The sequence below is a fragment of the Condylura cristata genome, unplaced genomic scaffold, assembly GCF_000260355.1.
Source record: "Condylura cristata isolate star-nosed mole 26May11 unplaced genomic scaffold, ConCri1.0 scaffold00013, whole genome shotgun sequence".
Classification (NCBI taxonomy): Eukaryota; Metazoa; Chordata; class Mammalia; order Eulipotyphla; family Talpidae; genus Condylura; species Condylura cristata.
In genome coordinates, this window is record NW_004567114.1 from 2,576,253 (window position 1) to 2,587,788 (window position 11,536).

General features: G+C 66.0%; 1 protein-coding gene across 1 annotated transcript in view; it reads left to right on the top strand.

Moving 5' to 3' along the window:
- The first annotated feature begins 294 nt into the window (after positions 1 to 294).
- Positions 295 to 11,536, top strand: part of DEGS2 (delta(4)-desaturase, sphingolipid 2) — a 12,626-nt gene continuing 1,384 nt past the window's right edge. The window contains exons 1-2 of the mRNA XM_004681578.2: positions 295 to 378; positions 9,526 to 10,268. Coding sequence (XP_004681635.1) covers positions 297 to 378; positions 9,526 to 10,268 — 825 coding nt within the window. The 5' untranslated portion in view covers positions 295 to 296. The remainder of the gene's footprint in view (positions 379 to 9,525; positions 10,269 to 11,536) is intronic.

An 11,536-nucleotide genomic window follows, 5' to 3' on the forward strand; every position in this document is an offset into this window, starting at 1 on the left:
GGCGGGGCGCGCGGAGGCCCAGGACGCCCCGCGGCCGCAGCTGGAGGGTGGCAGCACCCCGGACCCACGCGGTCGCTCAGGATCGCCTCTCCCCCAGGTCACCCCGGCCCCGCCGGGAGCCACCTAGTCCGGCCCCAGGTGTGGGCGGCGCCCGCGGCCTCCCACACACCTGGCCCCGCCCCCGCCGGAGGCCACGCCTCGGCCCCCAACCTGTGGGGCCGCCGACTGCGCCGCCGGGCGGCAGGTGCCGCAGATCCCAGTCTGCGCCGCGCTCCGAGTCGCCTCCCGGCCCCACCATGGGCAACAGCGCGGGCCGCAGCGACTTCGAGTGGGTCTACACCGACCAGCCCCACACGCAGCGGCGCAAGGAGATGCTCGGTGAGGCCCCCCAGCCCCGACCCCGCTGCCGGGGGCGCAGCCCCGAGGCCGCGCTGGAGCCGCCCGCAGTCCGCGTCCAGAGTCGCTCCTGCGCGGGCGAGAGGCCCAGAGGGCTCCCCTCTCCCCCAGCAACTCGGCCCTTCGCCCCAGCGTCCGGGCACTCCCCCGCCCCGACTCAAACTCTCTCGGTGTCTCAGCCTCGGTCTGGGGTCGGGATCCGGGTGCGCCCGGGAGCGCGTCTCGGCGGCTCCTTCCAGGCTCAGGGACTCGAGCTCTCTCAGGGCGGGTACCCCGCGTCCTTCTGGGCGCCAGGGGGCGTCTGCGCGGGGTGCTCGTCCCTGAGGGCAGCTGCGCGAGCGGCCCCCTGTCCTCTCTGCAAACCCTGGGTACCTGGGTGTGGTCCTCTGGGCCTGCGGCCTCCGCAAGGCCCCCAGTCTCCCCCACCCCAATACTCAGGAGTCTGCTAAGGATGCAAAGGAGGAGCCAGAGTTCAACCCTTGTGCCCCAAACCCATCCATTCTGCCCGTCCTTCAGGGCTCCTACACAGGTGTCACCTAGTGTCACCTGAACTGTTTTTACCGGCACGGTCACCCATCCTGGACTCTCCGTTGTCCAGCTCCACAGTGGTCTCTCCCGGAAGACCCACAGGTGGAAGGCTTCAGCCAGAGAACAGCTCTTAGCAGCTGGGGCATGCGCCTCCCACCAACTCCAGTCGCCCGGCTGGGTGCACCGAGCCCCGTCCCGGGCTCACCATATCCTCAGGCGCACCGGGCTTGGCAAACCCTTACAGTCAGACTGACATTTGTCTGGCGAAGGTTGCACAGCTTAAGGGGCATTCACATTTCTTCTCTCGGGTAGGTGTTTTCGTGGTTAGAGCTCTTGGGTGACTTCTGTCTTTATTTCCCCTTTATAAATATGTCTTTTGCTGCTTTTCTTTCAGCGCTCAACTACTTGAATACAGTAGTTGTTTTGTTTTAGAGTCTCCCCTCTTGTGTCTTCCTGACCCCCAGTTTCAAATGGGGTGTGACCAGCCCCAGGTGCCCAGGCTCTCACCAAGCCTCCTGGTAGAGGCCAGACACACGCAGGCTGATGGTCACTGCTCATCAACCTCGTCTTGGGAAGCCACCGGCTGGACTTTCAGCCTGGCGCCCCTGGATGTGTTACATGGTCAGCATGAGGTTGGACCGGCTGTGGCCAGGGGCTCTGGGTGGAGACCCATGGGTGGGCTTGTGACGTTCGTGGCTTTCTCCTGTGAGGTGAGCATAACCCAGCATGGTTTGTGGTCTCCTGTGCCCATCAACTTCTGGGGCACAGGAGAGCTGCTCCCAGAGGCCTGAGTGATCACTGGGCCCCTCCCTGTACCTGCCCCAGGGAGAGGTCTTGGCTGTTCCCCACGGCAGCCTGGGCGGGGCTGCCTCCTCCCCTCCACCCCTTGCCCTTCCCCTCCCCTCACAGCCAGGGTCACCTGGCTGCAGGTAGAGAAGCTGGAAGACATTCTGGGGCGAGAGCTTGGGGGACACCCGGAGCTGCTGGGGAGGATGCAGCCCCTTTCCCAGCCTGCACAGTGGGCACAGTCCTGACCAGCACAGTGGTAGGGGATGGCACTGGACAGGTGGCGCCCAGCTCAGGGCAGGAAGCTTGTGAAGCAGGGTAGCCCGTGGCAGGAAGGCTTGCAGAGAGCGGGCGACTTGCTGAGGGCTGACTCTCGGGGAGCTTGGCCTGCCCCGGGCGGCGGGGAGCCCCGCAGCCTCCTGTCACATCCAGATCAGGCTGGTGAACTTGAAACACGTCACTGTCCCGCCCTCTGGGCACTTGCCGCCCGGGGGGTCCTCTCTGCGCCGTCCCCTTCACTCTGGGGGTCCTCGGGGCACCCTGTGGCCCCAGCCGTGGGCTCTGGCCTGGCGCAGGTTGCGGAGTTCAGTGTGGAGCTGCCCCTGGCAGCACCCTGGCATTTGCCCATTAGCCCAGGGCTCTGGGCAGGGCAGTGGGCAGATGAGGAAATGGAGGCTTGGTGTGTCGGGAGGTTAATAATAGTATGCTCCTTGCGTGCTCGTTGTGCTGATTAAATGAGGTGGTGTTATGTGCTCGCCAGACTCTGCCAGTGCCAGCTGTGACGCACCGCGGCCCGGCTCTCTGGAGGACGGCGGCCCTCTTGGCCTTCTCCTGATACCCATGCCAGTCCCAGTTCAGAAATCCTGTCTGTGCAGTGGAGGTTCAGAGGGGCCGTGAATGGCCAGAGCCGCCCAGCCTGGCGCTGCAGAGGGCAGCTGGAGCACTCCGCTACACACTCCGGCCAACTTTGGGGTTAACAGATGTTTCATAAAGATCCTAATCTCGGAGCTAGACCCAGGGGCCCTTTCAGGGCTGGTTGTGGCTGCAGGGCACGCGGCGTGGGCCAAAGTCTGGCTCAGCTCCTGCCAGGTGGGGCAGGCTCCACCGATGGACCCCAGCCCCTTGGCAGCCCGAGAGCCAGGCTCCTTGTGCTCGAGGCAGGGCCTGGCTTCTTGGGGTTCAGACTCCAGGCTGGGCTTGCCGGTGAGTAAGAGGTAGGCGTTATCTGTTCAAAAACAAAGACTTTTGTGATTTTCTTTTCACTTACGAAATCAGGGAACACACATGGTTAGAAAAATTCAAATAACCAGGGGAAAACAAAAGGGGAAAACAGAGCTCTTGGCACTGGGCTTGCTCCCTTGGAAAGGGCTGGCGGCTGGAGGGTGTGACCCAGGCCAAGGCTGTTGCCAATCTCGGCCTCGCCCGGCCTCGCCCGGCCTCGTCTGGCCCCTCCTGGCCCCTCCTGGCCCCACCCCACCCAAAGGTGCTGCTCCAGTGGGGTGCAGACCCGGCAACAGTGCCATTCTCCGCTCGCTCTCGCCCCCGCTGTGTCCTGCGGAGACTTTGGCTCCCACTGCAGGTGCCCACATGGGCCTGTGGCCCTATGTCCATCCGCTCCCCCGCCCCCAGGCCAGGGCAGCTCTGTCTGAGCCCAAGGCACTCTGGCCAGAGCCCCGGGCCTGGAATAAACCCCAGCACCACCTGCTCAGAGCAGCACACTGAGAGGGGAGGGGAGCTGTGCCCCTCCCAGGATGGGCGGGTGGGGGGTGGGGTGCACAGCAGTGCAGCCCCTGAGCTGTCCCTTAGGGTCACCCCTGGACTCCATTTGGCCTGATGGTGCCCTCTCTGCCTAGCCCTCCAGGGCCGTTTGCTGGCACCCTGTGAGGCCACACTTCCCTTTTTCTGTGCGTGCCTGGCACCTGTTCCCCAGGCGGTCTTTCCCTCAGCTGGTGGGTTTTCTCCCGGACGGTGCTCCAAGTGGCCACGTGCTCGCCCCACGCCCCAGCAGCGTGCCAGCCTGTCTTTGGCCTTTGCACCGGGACGCTTTCTCCCTTCACCCAGCAAGTTGCGACATGCGATGCTCTGCAGGCCGCCCCGGGACCAGGGCCGCTGCCGCCTGCGCCCCCAGCCTGCTCAGATGCCCCCCACACGTGCTGGGTCTGCCACCGCCTGCCTTCACCCCATCTTCCGTAACTCACGGCCTCCAGGAGGTGCACGCTACATGCCATACAGCGCTCTATTCTAAAGGCCCAGCCAGGAGAGTTCCATAGTGTTGCACAATCCAGCGCGCTTCCAGTTGAGTGTCCCGGCCGCGATGGCCCCTGGCACCCTCTCCCTGGACTAGCCTCGCCCCGCTGCAAGGGCTGTCTCCACCCTGCCCAGCCTGGGAACCTCTCCGTCTCTGATCCTGGGACCTTGAGCAAATATTTGCCTGTGAGCAGCAAGCAGGTTTAGCGAGTGGTGGTGGGAGGCGGAGAGCTGGTCCTGGGGAGAGCGGGAGGAAGAGGCGTGAGAAGGAGCGTGAGGGGCTCTGTGGCCAGGGCCAGCCGTGTGGAAGCTTGTCCAGGCACAGTTACTCGACCGTGGGGCGAGGGGAAGGAGCAGCTGCTCGCACAGAGCAGCTCGTGGCAGACAAGGCCGAGGGCCAGCCAGAGCAGGGCCCAGCTGGAGCTGACCTATAAGGTGGGCTGTTTGGGGGGGCATGGGGTGCTGAAAGGTCACGACAGGCCCCACCAGCTGCAGCCTGTGCAGAGTGGCCCTCCCCCAGATCCCCAACACGCTGTTGGGGCATTCAGAGTGGCCGTGCTGCCAGGATGGGTCCCAGGGGTCTCCTCCAAAGGCCTGGGGTCCCCTGCTGCCCTGGAGTCTGCCGGGACTCAGCCTCTTGGCATCCTTCAGTCATGACCCACGGGGACCCGCCGTGATGTTTCCTGCTCTGTCACAGCCCTGGGGCCTGGCCTCCCTGGCCCCTCCTGCCCCCAGGGTGGTCCAGAGGCAGATCTGGGGTCCCTGCGGTCCCCCGGTTGTTCACGTGTGGCCTGCATCTAGGGGCCTCACACGGCAGCCTCAATTTTAGTTGCTTCCAGCAGGGCCAGGCCGGTAGCTCTCAGAACCTGGACCGCCTGTCCTCAGGGGTCAGAGCTAGGGGCAGGGATGGGGCAGACCAGCCCCCAGACCAGCGTCCTCGGCCCAGAGGCTAGGAAGAGGGTTTTGACTTTTAGATCAGGAAACTGCATAGTAACAAGGTCAGCTCATGTTGGTCAAGCACTTGCATCCCCAGGCCAGAGCCTTCACCCCCACTTCCCAGGCGCTGGGGGCCTCTGGCCCACTAGGTCAGCCTGGGGAGGGCTGGGGACCCGGCGCCCAGGCTCCGTGGCGGCCTCTCCAGAGCTGCGGGCAGCTGAGCGCTTGAGAAGATGGCAGGAAAAGGAAGGGGGTTCCTGACGGGCCAGGCAGGGTGGGCGGGACAGGGACCCCATGGTCCCCTAAACCCTGCCTGTGGGGGGCACTTACTGCTTTTGTCTAGTGCAGACTCGAGGCCACCACCCACTTCACAACCACTGGGCTCTGCCTGCCCTTGGCTCCAAGGGCCATGGAGTGGGGATCCTGGCCCCAGTCTGCTCACCTGGCGCAGGTGCGGCTGCCCGACTGTACCTCAGACTTGGCCTCCTTCCAAGAGGAAGTGAGGGGACCGCCCACCCCGAGGAGGCCTCTGGCCATCTGGGCCCCAGCAGGTGAACCGACCGCTATCCTGGGAGTCGGAGGGGCGGGCTGGTGCCACAGCAACCTGGGTCGGAGGCACCCCACAGGTGGGCGCCCCAGAGTAACCCCCATGCACGAAGGCCCGGACTTTGCATGTGATTTCCCTGGAGCCTCGCCCTGGTCACCAGGTGGCCAGTCCTTCCGTCCCAGCCCGTGGCCCTGCCGGCCTGCGCCGGCCCTGCCTGCTGGCAGCACCCACCCTCTGGCGTGTCCCCACCCACCTGACCCCTCTGGGGATGGGGACAAGTGGGGACGAAGCCTGCCCCCTTGCTGGATGGGGGTCTCATGCAGAGACCCCCGTCGCCAGGCCTGGGGCCTCCTCCGCCACCCCATGCTGGCCTCTGCCTCAGGGGAGGCAGGAGCAGGGTCCTGGGCCATGTGGCCGGTGGAGGGAAGCGGGAGGATGGAGCGGTGGGGCCGGCAGGGTTACCGAGCCTCCCCTGCTGTGCTTCCTGGGGCTGGAGCTTCAAACAACACCCTTGTTGCCAGACAGCTTATGGGCCAGAGCCTGCTCGTCTCCCAGGCTGGTGCCCGGGGTGGGCAGGCTGCTCCTTCTGGAGGCCTTTGCCTGCTCGCTTGTCCTCCAGCCAGCCTGACCGGTGGGGTCCCAGGTTCACCCCTCCACCTGCTCTGCCTCTGAGCACCCAGAGAGCTGTGGGTTACACCGGGCTTGGGTTGGTCAAGGTGCCCTTGAGTCTGGTCATCTGACCTTGGCCTGAGTGCCAGGTGCTGCCTCAGTTCCCTGGCCGCCATCTGACCCCCTTCGTGGGTCATGGGATCAGGGTTTGGACATGGGGGGGTGCTGTGACCCAGCCCCCGCGGGTGCCAGTCTCTCTCCAGCCTGTGAACTACACCCTGCCCTGCGCGTGCCTGCAGCCCAGGGCGCTGCTCCCCCGGAAGTCAGCGGACGGGTCGCCTCCACGAGGCAGGCAGGGCCCCAGCAGTGCCACAGGCCACGCAGGCATGCTCAGCCGGCCCCTCGGTGTCGCCATCACGCCCGGCCTGGGTGTGCACGGCTGGAGCCTGCCTCCCTGGCCCGGCACCTTCCGGCAGAGGCAGGCCCACGTGGCTGCCCAGGCCGGCCGGCTGTGGGCACCTGCGCCTTATCTGTGCATCTCCTCCTGGTTCAGAGCCAGAGCCTGAGGGCTGAGCCCATTTGCCCAGAACGGGGATTTCAAAAAATTGTTCTTAGGTGGTGAAAGACATTTAACATCTGTGTGCACCACTGGTGAGTGTGGTTCGTGCAGCGGCCATCACCAGTGTTGGGCAGCCACCACCAGCATTTCTAGAACATTCCACCTTGTAAACAGAAACTCTGCACCCCATTCTGGCCTTCCCGATCCCCTCACCACCTGCCCTCAGACCCCTGTAATCTCTACTCTCCATCCCCATGAACTAGCCTATTCCAGATGTTTCTTATCCAAAAAATCCTACTCCACGTGGGGGCCAGGCCCACCCAGCAGACGCTGTCCAGGGTCAGCCACGCGGCAGCAGGGCCAGTGTCCACTCCTCTTTACCACCAAGTAGCATTCCACGGTACTCACACACCCCTCCATCCGTGCACAGGGGTCACTCCTAGCACGTGGCTGTGTGGGTAGAGCTGTGAAGTGGGGGGACGAGTGTTTGTTTCCTTGATATAAATTCGCTGGAGGGCTTATTGAGGGGGGCATTGCTGGGTCTGCTGGTGAGTATGATGAACGTTTGGAGGAGCCCCAAATTGTCTCCCACAGTGGCCGGCCTGTTCTGCTGTGCACCAGCGACCGTGAGACGGTTCCAGTTTCCCGGGGCTGCCTGGCCCTCGGCCGTCCCTGGATTGGAATCTCGCCCTCGAGTGGGTCTGAATCGAGTGCCTTGGTGGTTTCTTCTGCTCGGCCCTCGTCCTGGCGTGGTGTGGGCTCTCTCCTGGGCTCATGTCCCTGCACGCGTTTTGGGAGGACTGTCTGTTCAAATCCTTGGCAGGCCTTTAAACTGATTGCCTTTTTGTGGTTGAGTTGGAGGGGCGACGTCCACCTCTGGAGAGTGACCCTTCTCCAGAGCTGCGTGAAGCCACCCTGCCTCCTCCCGCGCCCAGGGATACCATGGCCTGGGGCCCCTGTTGAGTGACACTGGGGTTCTGGGCCCCAGGCACCGCCCCTCCGACTGGGGCAGGCCCCTTTTCCCACCTTGTCCTTGTCTGCACCCCATCTGTGGCAGTCCGGGGCTGGGCCGCTCTGACCAGCTGAGTCACAGCTTGGGCTCTGGCCTGCCCCGGGGTACAGGGTGGCTGATGGCGGGTGCCTGCAGGGTGCTGGCCAGCTTGCTCCTGGCCCATCCCTTGGGACCGGCCTCTGCGGCTGGCCTGGAGATGGGGCCCAAGGATGACCGGCTGCCTGTTGGGCATGAAGTAGACACTGAAGGCCAAGCCCCAGCCCTCACTGACCTCAGTTTCCCATATGCACCCTGAGGGTCTTTCTGCTCTTGACTGGGAGCCAGGGCAGGGCAGTCCCGGGACAGGTGCACCCGGAGCCGAGACCCCTGGGGGGTCTCCTGCTCTGGCACAGCTTCCCTGCCAGCTCCTCTGCTGGCCGCCCAGCAGCCCCGCCAGCGCCTCCCCCACCCCACCCCCACCTCCTGCTTGGCCCACTCCCCTTGCTTTTTCCTTTTCTGTAAAACAAAATCCAGCACAAAAAGTACTAAAAGTACAAAAGATAATAAACACCCCCACTCCAAATAAATTCAACATTTGACCCGGCTTCCTCAGGCCTTAAAAGAACAAGCAGTGGACACAAAGCCAGAGCCCCGGCCAGCCCTTGCCACCCCGCCCCCGCGGACATTCCGGATGGAAGGGGGTGTCCAGCCCCACTCACCCCTCGGGCTGCACCCAGTCACCAGGACACAGCAGCGTGTGTGTCCAGGCCGGCTGCCCGGCTGCGGGGACCCGACCCCTGCCCACGGCGGCTGTGTTCCCGCCCCGTCCCCATGCCCCCCCACCCCCGCACCCCGCACCCCACCAGCCGGCCCGTTTACCAGGGTCGGCGTTCCGGCGGGCGGACTTCCTGGAAGTGGGAGGTTTGCTTAGAACTCGCGCCAAAGGGGGTCCCGTCGCAGTGATGAGAGCCCCGGTCTAGGGGCAGCCAGAGAGGAAGGTGCAGAAGCTGTCGCAAAGCCCAGGAAACCGGCTGCTGGGGGGGGCGCCGAGCCCCGTGCGGGCGGTGGCGTGTCCACCCGGCCCCCTTAGCCGAGGCCGCTCAGCCAGGCCGCGCCTCTCGGCCTCCTACAGAATGGCCGAGCGGGAGCCCGGGGCGCTGCGCGGCCTCCTCAGGCTTCAGGCGCGGCTGCGGCCGCGAATCTCCACTCCTGCCTGCGCTCGGGCGCGGTCTCGCTCTCTGCGGCTTCTGCGCCCTGCGCGCGGCGGCGGCCGTGCGGGTGTCTCGGCCCAGGCGCGTCCACTCCGCAGCCTGCGCCCGCGCCGGCGCCCACCAGGCGCTGGGGCCTGCACAGGTGTGGGCCTTGGACACCAATGGCGGAGGGCGGAAAAGCCTGAGTTTCCACACACCCTACAGGCCGCTTTTTAAAGATTTATTTTATTGATTTGTGCATGCAAGAGCTGGGTGCAGGGGGAGAGGGCGCCCCAGAGACAGAGCGGGGAGCAGAAGAGGTGGATCCACTGAACCCCCTGCTGAGGGAGCAGCCGGGGACAGGAGGGGTCTGCTGCGCCCTGGGGTCCCTCCCTGGCCGGGGATCGCTCTCAGGTCGCAGGGGCCGCGCCAGGGTCACGGCTCTGAGACGACCCCCGCGCCCCCGGGGAGGCCCGCAAGCGGCCGCTATTCAGTGGAAACTTAGAGCGCCCCTCACGGCTGCCCCACTGCCCCTCGGGCAGTACCCCTAGGCCCCAGCGGTTCTAGGGGCCAGGACCTGCACCAGGTCTTGGGGATCCATTGAGGGCCAGTTTCTCTCCAGGTCCAGGGTTAGGGAGGGTGGACGGTGGCAGGAAAGTGGGAGGCAGGGTGGGGGTGCAGGGTGCCTCTGCCCGCACCTGTGCGGACCCGCTCACGCCTCTCCTGTCCCCCGCAGCCAAGTACCCGGCCATCAAGGCGCTGATGCGGCCCGACCCGCGGCTCAAGTGGACGGTGCTGGGGCTGGTGCTGGTGCAGCTGGGCGCCTGCTGGCTGGTGCAGGGGCTGGCCTGGCGCTGGCTGTTCTTCTGGGCCTACGCCTTCGGGGGCTGCGTGAACCACTCGCTGACGCTGGCCATCCACGACATCTCCCACAACACGGCCTTCGGCACGGGCCGCGCCACGCACAACCGCTGGTTTGCTGTCTTCGCCAACCTGCCGGTGGGCTTGCCCTACGCCGCCTCCTTCAAGAAGTACCACGTGGACCACCACCGCTACCTGGGCGGCGACGGGCTGGACGTGGACGTGCCCACGCGCCTGGAGGGCTGGCTCTTCTGCACGCCGGCGCGCAAGCTGCTCTGGCTGGCCCTGCAGCCCTTCTTCTATTCGCTGCGGCCACTCTGCGTGAACCCCAAGGCCCTGACCCGCATGGAGGTGCTCAACGCCCTGGTGCAGCTGGCCGCCGACGCCGCCATCTTCGCCCTGTGGGGGCTCAAGCCCGTGGTCTACCTGCTGGCCAGCTCCCTGCTGGGCCTGGGCCTGCACCCCATCTCGGGACACTTTGTGGCCGAGCACTACATGTTCCTGAAGGGCCACGAGACCTACTCCTACTACGGGCCCCTCAACTGGATCACCTTCAACGTGGGCTACCACATGGAGCACCATGACTTCCCCAGCATCCCCGGCTGCAACCTGCCCCTGGTAGGTGGGCCGGGGCGCAGGCGGCTGGGGGCAGCGGGCGAGGAGCGGGGGCCTCCTTGACCTCCCCGGCTGGCCACACTCTCAGGGGCGGCCCCCAGGAGGCCGGCCACCGCGACAGACATGCGCTGGCTGGAGCAGGGGTGAGTTCAGGGAGTGCGGGGCCTGGAGGCCTGGCACTGCCCGCTCTGGGCTTCAACTGCTGTCTGCAGAGCGGGCAGTGGTGGTGGCACGGCGTGTGTGGCTGGGAGGTGCCCTGCACTCACTGCCCTGTGGCCCTCCGAGGCTGCCTCACGCACACGGGGCAGGGTGGACCTTTCCCTTTGTGACCCAGGGCGCCAGCCTCCGGGCTGGCCCTCTGCCTGGGAAGAACTGAAGTTTGGGAGAGAAGAGGGTGGTGGAGGGGGACAGGATGCGGGTGTGATGGGTGGGGAGGAGGGGAGAGCAGAGCGTGGAGATGAGGACGATGGCAGGATGGCGGGAGCAGCGAGGCAGCCCAGGCCCCTCGCGGGCGAGGACGCGCCGGGAGGCCCCCTCGCCACCGCGCCTGCCCGGCGGGCGCTGCAGAGGCTGCGTGTGAGCCCGGGCCGGCCTGCAGCGCCTGGGCCACCGGGGCTTGCAGCCCTGCCGTGCAGCCCTCTGCGCCCCTCTGTGCCGGCATCGTCGCTCGGGCGCTGGACTTGAGCCCGCCGCCCCCCAAGCAGCCGTGGGCTCTCTGCCGGTGCCCAGCGGCCACCTGAGTCCCCCGGTTCCTGGCTGTGGCTATAAGCAGGCCGGGGCCTTGGGCCTCCGGGGGGTGGCCGCGCCGGTGAGGCCCAAGCAGGACGGAGTGAGACCCCGCGCACAGGGGCTTCTGGAGCAGAGGCTGGAGGCGGGGTTCTGGGCGGGGCGCCAGGTGGCTTTGGCTGTCTCCACGGGGCTGAGCCCCCTGGAGCCTCGGGCTCAGTGTGGGCCCAGCGCCCTGTGCCTCCGGGCCACCTGGCCTCCCGCCTGGCACGTGGGGTATTCGTTGTCCCTGGGGGTGACTGTGCGTGCAGCTCATGCTCGTGCATACGTGTGCATCTCCTGCGCACGTGTGCGCTCTCACCCAGCACACATCTGTGCACACGCCCACCCTGGTTGCGTCTGTGTGGACACCGAGTCTCTGTAGTGCGTGCACGTGTTCTCCTGTATGTGGACATGAGCACATGTATGTATGTGTGGGGCGGGGGCGCGTGCAGGGTGCGTGGCCGTGCGTGGGGCAGGGCACGTGCAGGGCGTGGCCATGTGTG